This window comes from Penicillium bovifimosum (genome assembly GCF_028826915.1).
Source record: "Penicillium bovifimosum strain IBT 22155 chromosome Unknown utg000005l_segment0_segment0, whole genome shotgun sequence".
In the NCBI taxonomy this organism is placed as follows: domain Eukaryota; kingdom Fungi; phylum Ascomycota; class Eurotiomycetes; order Eurotiales; family Aspergillaceae; genus Penicillium; species Penicillium bovifimosum.
Genome location: NW_026622714.1, coordinates 4,576,433 through 4,589,770, shown reverse-complemented (window position 1 = coordinate 4,589,770; position 13,338 = coordinate 4,576,433). Strand labels below are relative to the sequence as shown.

At 51.4% G+C, this 13,338-nt stretch overlaps 6 protein-coding genes across 6 annotated transcripts; 5 read left to right on the top strand and 1 right to left on the bottom strand.

Moving 5' to 3' along the window:
- Window positions 1-431: 431 nt before the first annotated feature.
- Window positions 432-2,670, top strand: N7515_006956 (protein phosphatase 2A structural subunit TPD3; the record flags this gene model as incomplete). The annotated part of the gene is made up of 9 exons (XM_056667700.1): window positions 432-494; window positions 546-651; window positions 698-849; window positions 896-1,387; window positions 1,438-1,552; window positions 1,602-1,746; window positions 1,794-1,894; window positions 1,942-2,279; window positions 2,335-2,670. The coding sequence occupies 9 exons, from the start codon at window positions 432-434 to the stop codon at window positions 2,668-2,670; spliced, it is 1,848 nt and encodes a 615-aa protein (XP_056521296.1).
- A 436-nt stretch (window positions 2,671-3,106) lies between these two features.
- N7515_006955 (putative metalloreductase Fre8) lies at window positions 3,107-3,965 on the top strand (the record flags this gene model as incomplete). The annotated part of the gene is made up of 2 exons (XM_056667699.1): window positions 3,107-3,359; window positions 3,424-3,965. The coding sequence occupies 2 exons, from the start codon at window positions 3,107-3,109 to the stop codon at window positions 3,963-3,965; spliced, it is 795 nt and encodes a 264-aa protein (XP_056521295.1).
- Window positions 3,966-4,426: 461 nt separating this feature from the next.
- Window positions 4,427-6,280, top strand: N7515_006954 (putative capsule-associated protein CAP1; the record flags this gene model as incomplete). Its single annotated transcript, XM_056667698.1, has 2 exons — window positions 4,427-6,171; window positions 6,229-6,280. The coding sequence occupies 2 exons, from the start codon at window positions 4,427-4,429 to the stop codon at window positions 6,278-6,280; spliced, it is 1,797 nt and encodes a 598-aa protein (XP_056521294.1).
- A 367-nt stretch (window positions 6,281-6,647) lies between these two features.
- Window positions 6,648-8,206, top strand: N7515_006953 (alpha/beta hydrolase; the record flags this gene model as incomplete). The annotated part of the gene is made up of 3 exons (XM_056667697.1): window positions 6,648-6,831; window positions 6,878-7,356; window positions 7,403-8,206. 3 exons carry the CDS (start codon window positions 6,648-6,650, stop codon window positions 8,204-8,206), a joined length of 1,467 nt encoding a protein of 488 aa, XP_056521293.1.
- A 581-nt stretch (window positions 8,207-8,787) lies between these two features.
- Window positions 8,788-11,228, top strand: N7515_006952 (uncharacterized protein; the record flags this gene model as incomplete). Its single annotated transcript, XM_056667696.1, has 6 exons — window positions 8,788-8,823; window positions 8,876-8,903; window positions 8,955-9,061; window positions 9,109-9,693; window positions 9,739-10,349; window positions 10,397-11,228. 6 exons carry the CDS (start codon window positions 8,788-8,790, stop codon window positions 11,226-11,228), a joined length of 2,199 nt encoding a protein of 732 aa, XP_056521292.1.
- A 639-nt stretch (window positions 11,229-11,867) lies between these two features.
- On the bottom strand, window positions 11,868-12,985 carry N7515_006951 (40S ribosomal protein uS3; the record flags this gene model as incomplete). Its single annotated transcript, XM_056667695.1, has 3 exons — window positions 11,868-12,194; window positions 12,334-12,647; window positions 12,832-12,985. The coding sequence occupies 3 exons, from the start codon at window positions 12,983-12,985 to the stop codon at window positions 11,868-11,870; spliced, it is 795 nt and encodes a 264-aa protein (XP_056521291.1).
- Window positions 12,986-13,338: the final 353 nt, after the last annotated feature.

The window sequence follows — 13,338 nt, the reverse complement described above, 5'->3', positions numbered from 1 at the left end:
CTTTTGTGACGGCAGTATCCGTATGGTAATTCCCCTCCATTTTCTATGAATTTCTGCCTACACCGCCAGTATGTAATTTACACCGGTAAACACTCAAAGCTCGACTACCTTGCTCTTGCTACGGCATCATCGAAGGGGTCATTTTTCTTCTCTTTACGAATTCGACTCAAACCTACTAATTTGTCATTGATCAAGGTCTTCTCCAATTGTTGAGGTATGCTACTGCTGAAAGTGTTTATGCGACCCAGCACCCCACCCTCGCCCTACCACCATCCATCCCCTTGTCATCTCGCGAAGTCCGAACTAATCCTTATCAGCCATCCCATCACCTCCTGCACCTCACTCTGCCGAATCGCTGTCAGGTCCAGCGATACACTATTCTCTTCTAAGACCGGGACCTATCGCACATTCTAACACATACCCAATCCGCCATGGAGGGCCAAAACGAGAACGACGAGCTCTACCCCATCGCCGTGCTCATCGATGAGTTGAAGGTAAACACCCGTTCAGTGTTATAGATGGTACCTGGACTCACATGTATCTAGCACGACGATGTCCTTCTCAGACTCAATGCCATTCACCGTCTATCCACGATCGCGCTCGCACTTGGGCCCGACCGAACTCGGGATGAGCTCATCCCATTCCTTGATGGTTCGTCTAGCCTGCAGTTGGTTGATAACCCATCTAACAGTCATAGATTCCGTCGAGGATGAGGACGAGGTTTTGACCGCACTGAGTGAAGAGTTGGGCAATTTTACAGAATATGTTGGGGGTGCGGAATACGGGCACGTGTTGCTCTCCCCGCTGGAGAATTTGGCGGCCATCGAGGAGCCGTTGGTGCGAGAGAAGGTACCGCACCAGCTGAAACTTTTTGAGACGAGTACTGACGTTACAGGCCGTTGAATCTTTGAACAAGGTGTGCGAGCAGCTCTCAGAGAGCCAAGTCGAGGAGCATTTCGTCCCGCTGGTCCTCCGCTTGTCAAAGGCAGACTGGTTCACCTCGAAGGTCTCTGCGACCGGTCTATACTCCACACCATACAAGAAGTCTTCTCCAGCGCTGCAACAGACCCTCCGGCAACATTTTGGAGCCTTGGTACACGATGAAACCCCGATGGTGCGGCGACAGGCGGCGAACAATCTGGCCAAGCTCGTGAAGGAGATGCAAACCCAGGTTGTCATCGATGAAATAATTCCTCTTTTCCAATATTTGGCGAGCGACGATCAGGACAGCGTCCGTTTGCTCACAGTTGACATTCTCATTTCCATTGCGGAGGAAATTCCCAAAGAACAGCAACCCAGCCACGGTGTCTTGTTGACGTCGCTGCGGAGTCTGTTTGAAGATCAGAGCTGGAGGGTCCGATACATGGTCGCCGATCGATATGAAAAGGTACCATTCTTTGTGCGTTTTCAAAGTCGGGCCAACGCTGACGTAGGCAGATCGCCAAAGCTGTCCATGAAGAGGTCATCACTCGTGACATGGTGCCCGCCTTTGTCAAGCTTCTCAAGGATACAGAGGCCGAGGTTCGCACTGCAATTGCTGGCCAGATCCCTGGTATGATATTCTGCTATACATGTAGCTTATCCTTGACTGACACATCCAGGTTTCTGCAATTTGATCGATCGTGACACCCTGCTCAATGAAATCATGACCAGCGTGGAAGACCTCGTCTCTGATCCCTCTCAGCACGTCCGGGCATCGCTCGGTACTCAGATCAGCGGGCTTGCGCCTATCCTAGGCAAGGAAGAGTAAGTGATGTCTTCGTCGAAACAATGGACCCAGGCTGATTGTGTAGGACTATTGCGCACCTGCTTCCCATGTTCCTCCAAATGCTGAAGGACGAATTCCCTGACGTCCGACTGCACATCATCTCGAAGCTCGAGCAAGTCAACAAAGGTGAGCTCCCTTGTGAATTGTGATCGGTGCCTGCTAACCTTCTATAGTCATCGGCATACAACTTCTTTCCCAGTCTCTTCTCCCCGCCATCGTTCAGCTGGCCGAGGATAAGCAATGGCGTGTTCGTCTTGCGATCATTGAATATATCCCGCTCCTTGCTAGTCAGCTTGGCGTCGAGTTCTTCGATGAGCAGCTGAGCGATCTCTGCATGGGCTGGCTCGGAGACACTGTTTTCTCCATTCGTGAGGCTGCCACTGAAAACTTGAAGAAGCTAACAGAGGTGTTCGGCGTTGAATGGTCAAAAGCCTCAATCATCCCCAAGGTGATGGCCATGGGCCAACACCCCAACTATCTTTACCGCATGACAACATGCTTCGCCGTTTCTGTGAGTTTGCGCTTGCATAATTCCTACATCAGTCAAGTACAATGCTAATTAGTAGACTCTCACTCCCGTCGTCAACCTTGAAATTATCGAGAGCTCCCTTCTTCCTATTTTGGAACGTTTGGTAACGGATGAAATTCCTAACATTCGTTTCAACGTGGCCAAGTCATTTGCCGTTTTGATCGCTACCCTGCGTCGTCTACCGGCTGATAAGACCCTGCTTGAGGTCGAGACGTCTGAAGAACCCATCACGCCGTCACCCCAGGCTCTGGAGTTGATTCAGTCAAGGGTTGTGCCCAGTCTGCAAAAGCTGCAGGAGGATGACGATGTGGATGTTCGATACTTCGCTACGACTGCTGGCGGCAACCAGGATGAGATGCAGACTTCTCCTTAGATTACGCGTGTGCACCTTTCGGTCAATACCCAACAAGGAAATCCTGCCAAGTTAGAGAATAGCCGTCTTATACTTCCAGGCGCTTTTTTTTAATGTAGAGGTTTTACATAACGCTAAGCCGGGCTAGGTAGTGAAAAGCAAAATGCGCAACTGAATTACAGTGCACTTGACCTCTTAAGGATATGAAGCCTGTAAATCCAGATATATCTTGAAGGCTGTACGCTCCGTAGAGTCGGATCTCGATGAATGCTTATCTAACACGCCGATGAAGAAATCGCTCGCTTCTTATTGGCTACGGAGTATAATGCATTGATTGAATTCGTGCCGAGGTCAGAACCAAGTTGATATTCTTTTCGACATGTTCTCCTGAACTGCGCTGCTTCTCAATTACGATTTAGAATAGCAACAGGCTTGGTGTCCTTGACCTTCACTGGCCATGTCGTGGCCGTACCATTTTACTTCTCTCTCCGAGGACGACCAGCTGCGTCGCCAGGTGCTGCTTGATCTTCGGGGTTTTTATGCACAAGTCTCATTTGTTCTGGTCATTTCTGTCCTCCGATTTATTTGCCTTACTACCAAATCAACTAACGAGTGGGATGGCCCGGTTTCTGGAAAGACCCGACGGTACCTTGTCTGCGGGCTATGGCTATCGTGGCTTGTCGGTCTTGCGATGTGGAACAGTGGTGACGGTATGTCTCAGTTCCCTAAGCCTCCGAGGTGAATCAGGGTCCACGCGCTAACATGTCAGATTAGACTACCTTCATTTGACCAAAGCATTGGGTCGAGTGGGCCTGTCTCAACTGCCACTGCAGGTACTGATGTCTCCGGCAGACGTCTCTAACCCAACTGCCTCCTCGGCATTGTCTGTCCTGACCGGTATCCCTCAGCGGGCATTGACGCCGTACCACCGTCTATTTGGTCGGCTGGTTGTTCTTCTACTGCTGGCTCATGCCACATTGTATACGCTATTCTTCGTGCAATCTAGCCATCCAGAGTTCGGTACCTTGTTCCTCAAGCGGGTCCAAGATCTTGATGTCCAGTGGGGCATGCTCGCGATATTCTCCGCAGTGCTTGTTTTCCTCTTCGTGCGGCCTACCTCCCAAAAGGGCCTCCAGGCTTGGCTCGTGCAGGGGACCATCCAAGAGCGCAGGAAGACTTTCTACTACGGACATGTGTCATTGGTGGTACTGTTGTGTGTTGCAGCTTACTTCCACGTCAAGCAGGCGCAGAAGTATATCCTGCAGACTCTAGCTGCTTCCGTACTCAATTGGATATGCTCTTCGGTGGTAGGTTAGCACGGGCCAAGGAGAGATGGAGTTGGGTTTCGATACAGTGACCCTTCCCAACCACACACATATACCCGTCCAATAGTATGTTATATAGCGATCGATCTATGCTCATGAGTCTGAATAGACTTCGGAATGTGGTATTGTATATAGGAATGCGACAATGACACGTATTTGGATATCAACACATTGCCCACCCCTGCAGCTGGAAAGCGCCACAAGAGGGCCTCAAGACCGCTTCCGCAAACGGGAGCCACGCAGACAAAGAGAACAAAGAGACTGTATATAGAATTATTTTTAAAGTCTTGCAATATGATTTGAAGTTCATAAATGTTTGTACAGAGCTTCAGGGCTGATCGTGAAGATTACGTTAGAAAGTCTTGGCAGGCTATTCAGTGACAGCCCAGCGCCACTTCTAGACACATGGACTCTGGAGAACTCCTTAAGACCCGGCTTCGTTCACCTTCTTCATGCCTCCCTCCAATGGCAGCATGCGCATCCAACGGTTGATCGTATTGCTCGCGGTTGGTATTCTTGCTTGTCTTTCACTCCTACTCCTGCGATCAGAGAAACCTCCAGAGAAGCCCATACCTTTGCCTCCTCCCGAACCGATACGACACCCTCAACTCCATGCGGGGCAAAACACATACCTCCCTGAGAAGGAACACCCTATCACCCATCTCATCAACAATGCTCAGGAGGATTTCAATCATGCGCAATCACGGCAATCAAAAACCTTGGCCGAAGCCGTGACGGAGTACCAGCGCCGCTACAAGATGCACCCGCCGCCTCATTTCGATAAATGGTTCGAGTTTGCCCAGTCAAGAAACGTACAACTTATCGACGAATTCGATTCGATTTACCACTCCCTCCTCCCTTTCTGGGCCGTGAAGCCCAAGACGATTCGCGAAAGGGCCCGCGAGACCCTCGGATTTGACAATGCGGTGCTCGGCGTTTTGATTCGCGACGGCAAGGTCTCGTTGACAGATGGAGGGGGTGACGATCGTAAATGGCAGCGCGACGCCACGGCTGGTATGATGGCAGCATTCGTGCAGTACTTGCCCGACATGGACTTGGTGTTCAACACTCATGATGAGCCGCGCGTCATCATCCCTAGCGAAGACCTCCAACGTCTAGTGCAGACAGCCAAAGACTCGGCTCTCCCAGCAGCATTCAAAAACACCCCGACCAATTCGTGGTCCCCTCGTGCCGCAGACCTGAACAAAGGCGACCGCATCGACGAAGTGCGCACCACTCGTTTCAATCGCTTCGCACACCAGCCGACCTGGACAAACTCCCGAATCTCTTGTTCGGTTGACACCCCCGCGCGCTCACTAGAGGAAGATGTTCCAGACAATGTTGACCCTTACGCATATGGCGAACTCGGCTTCATCTACAACACTACGGCGGCTTCTGACATTTGCAACACCCCGTCTCTCCGTTCTTCGTACGGATTCTTCGACCGACCCAACGCGTTCGATGTCGTTCACGACCTATTCCCTGTTTTCTCACAGAGCAAGGTTTCCAGCTTCCAGGACATCATTTACCCGAGTCCCTGGTACTGGGCCGACAAGGTCCCCTATGAGCCCAGCAAGGACTATGCCTGGGAGGCGAAGACAGACCGGATGTACTGGCGTGGCTCCACGACGGGTGGTTTCTCACGCGCTGGCGGCTGGCGTCGACAACATCGGCAGCAATTTGTCGACAACGTCAACGCCTTGGGCACAACCAAGATTCTGGCTCGTCAAGGGGACGGCTGGGTTTCGCAGGACGTCAACCGGGACATGTACCGTGACTCTTTTGATGTCAAATTCACGCTTATCGGCCAGTGTGACCCGGACGACTGCAATGCGCAAACCGAATATTTCGGAGTGTATAAGCAGGCTGGACAGCAAGATGCGTGGGCGCACAAGTTCCTGGTCGACATTGACGGCAACGCCTTTAGTGGGCGGTTCCATGCTTTCTTGCATAGCAACAGCTTTGTCTACAAGATCGCTATCTTCCGCGAATGGCACGACGAGTGGCTGAAGCCCTGGGTACACTACGTACCCCTCAGCTTGAAAGGCAACGAGTATGTTGAGAGCATGCGATATTTCACCTCGGAGGAAGAGGGCAAAAGGCTCGCGCCACAAATTGCCAGCCAGGGTCGGCGCTGGGCACAGCAGACCCTACGAAATGAAGATCTGGAGGTTTGGTTCTTCCGCCTACTTCTAGAGTAAGTCCTTCATTCTTGAAACGAGTTGCAGGCCTTTGCTAACACTTTTTCCTTCAGATATGGTCGCCTGGTAGATGACAACCGTGATCAACTAGGGTTTGTTCTTTGATCTGTATATATTCGCTCGACGAGATCATGGCTTTTTTGTTTTTGGACATCTGTTAATACCCCTTTACCTTGGACTGTTTCATACCAATAATATTTCGTTGCATGTGGAGGTGGCGTTTGGTATGCCATAGATTGGACAAGGCTGTAAGCTGCATACATACTATAGCATAATATGACTACATTCATTGAATCAGTGTTCCAAATGAGCTTCCTATCAAGTTCACAGACAGTCTCACGTCTTCCAGAAGGCTCCAGCTATCAATTTCGCTGACTAACATGTGACGCTGATCCTGCAGGCACGGGGTCCGAGGTCTGTTTGTCTCAGATGGAGATCTACAGCGTCTTATAAGATATCCTCCACCTCCTACATGCCTAGCTTCTTTGACACATGCCAAGCTTCCATCATGGGAAAATTACTAATGCGTGCATTGATCGGGACAATTATATTTGTCTATGGCATCTTTACGATTGTCCTCTACAATATCATTGCCTTGTCGAAAGGCACATTCTTCAAGCGTCCCACCGAAAAGGAGAGATTGGAGCTGCAGCTAAGTGAGCTATCCTCATCAGTTGTGGGAGTCCTCTGCTGACTTCACAGCTCGCAATCGCTTGTGGGATCTATCAAAGGACTTTGAGGGCCTTCGTCACCATATTCTGACCTTGCAGAGTGGATTCAAGTTCCACTTTGTTAGCAATGATACTCCAAACACACCGGAAACCATCACTTCCGATAAGCCATTGGTGATTTTCATCCACGGATTCCCTGACAGCTGGGTCATCTGGCGATACATCATCAGGAACCCTGCTCTGCAAAAGGCGGTTTCCATCGTCGCAATCGACCTCCCCGGATATGGAGGAACGGAGAGCCTGGAGAAATACAATGCCACAAATGTGTTGGAGAAGTTGACTGAGCTGATCATTACCCTACGAAGCCAATATGGTGTCGACTCGGGCAATGAGAGCAACAAGAAGAAGACCATCATTGTAGCTCATGATTGGGGATGTGTCCTGTCTATGCGCCTCGCTGCCGAAGCCCCGTCCCTGGCCCACCGATTCATCTTGTCCAATGGACCATCAGTACGTCAGAATATCGAGGGATCTGTGTTCTCTGCTAATGACCTAGATTATATTGGCGGGGTCCAATGCCCGCCGCCTGCTCTTCTCAGCCAAAAAGATGCTCGGCAACGCCTGGCGCTCACCACTGCACGCCCGCGTCCCGCTTATGAAGGCACTGCGAACCCTCACTCCCCTCTTCCGTCAGTTTTTCTTGTCCGGTTACGTCTTCGTCATGCAGCTTCCTACGCCATTGGTCCACTACTTCTTAACCGGAGGCAATCAGTCGCTGCTTGTGAATTGCCATCGCACCTCGTACAACAAGGACAAGTATACTCCGCTCGACGTGGCCGAGAGCATGGCGAGCAGCATGGGCCCATCTACCGCAGAATTAGGTACGAAAACTCCTAGCGGTGATGCTTACCCCGCCAGCCTCAGCAAGCGCGCGCTCTCCCACGTCCTCCACATGGCAGCCTATTACAGTGACGGAGCATCGGTGGCGCCCTGGTCCAAGTCAGTTGAAACGGTTGCTAGTCTGCATAGCATTGCATCCGGAACGCAGCGCGTGAGCAGCGGAGCTGGGCTGTTTGATGAAGGTCCGCCGGGTGCTTTCAAAGCTAAAACAACCATTTTCTGGGGCAAGGAGGATATTGCGCTCGACCCGAGGATCTGTCTTGATGGGATAAGTGACTTTTTGGTGCAGGGCTCTCAGATTGTGCTGCTTCCCCGTACTGGACACTGGACTCCAGTTGAGCGGGAAAGCAGTGCAGCTTTAATCAAAGCGGTCGAGTGGACTGCCCAGGGCGAAAAGGGGGATATTGGGGCAGCTGTGCGAAAGGCTTGCCCTGACGCCCAGGTGACCTCTTCACGATAGATATAATCTAGTGGCAGTTGCCAACTTTTGATATTCAACGTTTGCCCCAACCTAATCTAAAGCGGTTAGATTGGTAATGCTTCACCTAAGTCAAATGGTGTATTAATGTATTAACGTAGTGGAAAAACGAAGAATAATCATAAATTGATAAGACAATGGGTAGTTAAGTACGGTAACATTGAATTGCAAAAATTTACAGGAACTGAGGAACCAGGTACACCCGTAAGGGGCAAGGGCCGAGATCGTCCCAAGATTTACCCGGCGAGGGGATCGGAGCAATCTCCACTTTCCCCTCGTGAAGCTCTGACGTTTAGTCATTTGAACTTATGTTTCAACGACTTGCTCCTTTTCTTTCTCAATCATCTTACACAACATGCAGTGAACTTCTTGTTTTCGTCCCCCCTCGAATCTGCGTCCGGTCCAGGTACCACAGCCGGTGTATCCCGTTTCTACCGGTCCGAGCTGTCATTGGCAAGTGGCAGGTTAAAATTAGCCCGACAGCTCCTTTCTGAGCTTTTTCTTCTCTTTGCTCTGAATTTTGGGATCGCGGGTCTGGTCATCTCATCTCGCTGAATCATCGCATGATGGTTTCCCACGGGAGTGCAGTCTACTGCACGGTAAGTACTCTCTCCTTTTGCTTGCTTATGCCTCGGACTGACGCGATAACAGCTTCTCCTGAGTGACAGTTATCTTCCAGGTTAGTCTGCCTACGATCCATACGAGATTGAAATGGCTCTAACTATATAAGGTGCTATGGTACTCGCTCACTCCTTACGCGACAATGGCACAAAAGCAAGGCTAGTAGCGCTGTTCACGCCAGATAGACTACAAGCGTCCACTATCGATGAGTTAAGGGTATGTACTGTGTCCCACATGGGATTAGGCTTTGTCTAACATTTTAGACCGTCTACGATGAGCTGATCCCAGTGAGCTCAATGGTAAATGAGACGCCAGCGAATCTCTGGCTCATGGACCGCCCAGACCTGATTGCGACATTCACCAAGATTGAGCTCTGGCGCCTGACGCAATTCCAGCGGATCGTATACCTCGACTGTGACATTGTGGCTCTGCGAGCTCCTGACGAGTTATTATCGCTGGAAGCGAACTTTGCCGCCGCGCCGGACGTTGGTTGGCCCGATTGCTTCAATAGCGGGATGATGGCTCTTCGTCCTAATCTGCAAGATTATTATGCGCTGAGAGCCCTTGCCCAACGGGGTATTAGCTTCGATGGCGCCGACCAGGGACTGCTCAATATGCACTTCCGGGACTGGCATAGGCTAAGCTTCACGTATAATTGCACGCCGAGTGCCAATTATCAGTACATTCCTGCGTACAAGCATTTCCAGAGTACCATCAGTCTTATTCACTTCATTGGTTCTCAGAAGCCGTGGACTATGCCGAGGCAGTTGGTTCCGTTGGAGTCACCATACAACCAGCTCCTAGGGCGGTGGTGGGCTGTCTATGATAGGCACTATCGTCTGCCTTTTGTGAGTGAGCCGCTCAATTGTGAAGACTTCGACTGATAATCCTAGGTTGAGAGTGCGCCAGTTCATAAGGAGCAGACAGGATTCGCTCCGGCCGAAAAGGTCCACCCCACTACCTATGACCACACCCCTCATTATGAAACACAGCCAACGACCGAAGCGCAGCAGTCATACCATGTTGAAATCCCCGCGAGCTTCCAAGGAGAGTCACATCACACACCAATAGTCGAACAGGGCCGCTCAGAACCGCATCACGGGCACCATCACGGGCACCATCACGGGCACCATCACGAGCACCATCACGAGCACTCCGTTCCAGTTCCTGCTCACGCAGAACATGCTGCCGTCCCTATATTGAGCATGGTACCGCAGTATGTTCGCGGAGAAGAGCATGTATCTACCTTTATCCCAGCAGCACCGCTTGCGCCAATTGCATTTGCGCCTCAATTGAGCCACGAAACACACGAGACACAGCCGGAGCAGCCTCAAACACAGTTACAGACTCAAACAGGGGTACATTACCACGATGGCCATATCCACCAACCGCAGCCGATAGCCCCGATTCCTCCGATCATTGAGTATCGGTCGCCTCGATCTCCGGCCCCAGTCCAAGAGGCCCCCATCTTTGAAGCGCCCAGGTCTGAATGGGATCCCTCTCGGTAAGATACCATCCCTCGATATTGTCTACGGTGCTAATATCTCACAGAGAGCCGCCACCCACCAACACAAAACCTGAAGGTCTCAGCTTACAGCAAAAGACCTACGACATGTCTGAAGACATCCAACTATTCCAGCCCCCTGCATCCTACCCCGAAGCACCGAAAAACATGTGGTATCAAGTCCCACCCAAACCGAAGCCGAAACCCACCCCTACCACAGTCTTCCCCTGGGAGATCCATGCCCCTAAACCTACCCGCGTCTTCGCCTACAATCCTCCCGCAGAAGCCCCCGTAGAGGCCTCCAGGGAAGTCGTCGAGCATCCCGTGATACCCGAGGAACCGGAGCAGCCTCCGATCCAAACACAGACGTCCCCTCCTGGACCTTCCGCCTCCTACACTCGGGTGCCTTTCCAGCCAAGCTCTGAATCATGGCAAACATACACACGGTCGAACGCCTGGGACGAAGACCCGGAGATCCAGCGATACATCGAGACCATACAAGCCCGGCGCACAAAATCCAGAGTAACCAGTCCCGGGGCCACGACCGGTAGCCCCGACGGATCACCAACTGTCCCAGGCCGCCGCCCCAGTACCAAGATCACCGATTTTCCGACGGAGGTCGAACGCCCCAGTCTACCCGTAACGCCAGCTCCAATCCACCGCACCAGCCACGGCTATGACGACTCTAGTACCGCCGCCCTTCCTGCTGCAGATGGCGTCCCAAATCAGGAGGAATGGGTGGGTGTCACGGTTGATGTGTTTTCTTCCCTGCTCAACGCAACGTACTTATTGTGGCGCTCTACAGAATCCCCTCGCTCAACTCGAGGAGCTGCGTCGGAGGCACTCGGAAGCCTTGGAGCACCCCGAGCTGCTGTTTAGACGGGTTTCGGCTCCCTCGGGTCGTGGGCGTTGATTGTGGTTTCTTTGGAAGTTGCCTTTCTGTTGGTGCTGCATCATCGACTGGAACTTTTGGTCTTCTGGTCGGATTGGATATGTGTATTCCTTTTGTTTGAGTCGCTGTTTTTGCATATGCATGTATGCTGGAGATTTCTTGCATGATGGTTTGTTACGAAGAATAATATCGGCTCAATGGAGCCATGTAATCGGGCAATTGGTTGGACATTCTGGAGCAAGATCGCAAGATCAACAGTACAGTAGGACAGTATCCACATCAGTTCCACCTTGATATCTTGCTCCGCTCTACTCCGTAGGAAGGCTGGAATTCAATCCCATAGAGTGAAATGTAAGGCGAAAGCAGAAATGATTGATTGAGTCTACTTTCAAATACAATGCTACAATTGAGTCCAATAGTAGAGGTAAAAACGTTGCTCATGAAAATGTACCTGACATTGACCACATCCAACCTGACCTCCCCCATGTGAGCCCGATACAAGTTACAGAGCGAATAGAAAGGCTTTGAAGGTCATGTGAATTTTGATTGCGTGAGGTAGAGTATCAGGTTAGGGTAGGACAGATAGAGGAAAAAGGAAGAGCCGGGCCTAATGTAGATAAACACATTTACTCCTGAGCGAAAGTCTCCGCACCACCCTCTGCCTCAGCGGCCTGCTGCTCGGCAAGACGCTGCTGCTCAGCAGCCTGCTGAGCGGCAATAGCCTTGGCACCGTAATCCTGGGACATGGGCTGGAGAACGGGCTGCTCCTCCTTGGGCTCGATGATGGTAACCGAGTCGGGGAGAGTCTTCTGGGGGCCTGCCTTGCCCTCGGGGTCAGAGCCGCGCATGATCTTAACCTTGATTCCGAGGACACCCTGGCGGAGGAGAACGTGACGGGTAGCGGAGTCAATGAACTCCTTGGCGGGCTGACCGGAGTGGATCATGAAACCGTCCTAAATAAGAAAACGTATATGTTAGTGCCGTGTTCATCTTCCTTTTGGTGAAAATGCAAAAGAAAAAAAGAAGCCCGCTCTACGCAGGTCCAATTTCCTCCCCCCATCATCCAAACTCGAATTCGGTGTAGAAACATACAGTGAACTTCATGGACTTGGCACGGGCAGCACGGAGCTTGCCGGACACAACAACCTCGCAACCTTTAGCACCAGACTCCATGATGAAACGGAGGACACCGTAGCAAGCACGGCGGACGGCGAGACCGTTCAGGAGCTTGTAGCGGAGGGACTCGCACTGAGCGACAGCGGAGAGACCGCGGTTCTGGACCTTGGCGGCGTAGAGAGAAACGGAGTTCTCGGGGAACTTGAAACGCTTCTGGATGAGGGAGGTGAGCTCGCGGATGCGGCGACCCTGCTCACCAAGAACCTCCTGGGTGTGGGTGGCACGGACAACTGGAGAAAGCCCGTTAGCAATCTGAAAATTCCCATTTCCATAATAATTCCGCAGATCTTCTATCGCGATTCGCGAATTGCTCCCATTTTTCCCGTCTCTTTTTCAATATCCAATAGACAATTTCCTTCACCAGCAATTTTTCAAAAATCAAATTGGGAGATGTTTTTTTCGGGTTCGACGTACTGATGTCGGTGACAGTGGGAGTCACACGGACTTCCACACCGGAGTAGCCCTCCTCGGCCAGCTCGCGCTGGAAGAACTCGTTCAGCTCGGCATAGAAGACACCGTCGGCGACGAACTTTCTGCGCTTGGAGATAGCACCCTGAACAGCGGCCATTTTGACGTTCCTGGTGGTGTTGGAATCGGGGTTGTCGACGGAGGGGAGGTCGTGGTCGGGAACTTCAATTCTGAGAGTGCATTATTTAGTGGGGATTTTTCGGGACTAGGGCTGCTTGCCCGTTTGGGCCAGGGCTCAACCCTCGCTTGCCGGCGCTATCCTGTTTTGACTCTAGTCTGTAAACCTTATTATTCAGGCAATAAGGCAACCAGGCAGCATCGAGTTACGACGTCATGGGACAAATTATTTCTATGTGGTACAACATTGGAAGCCGATGAATGGAAGGCGTACTACAATACACATGCCATGAAATTGTAAATGCTGGAAAATCATAAGCCATTTATGTGATCCTC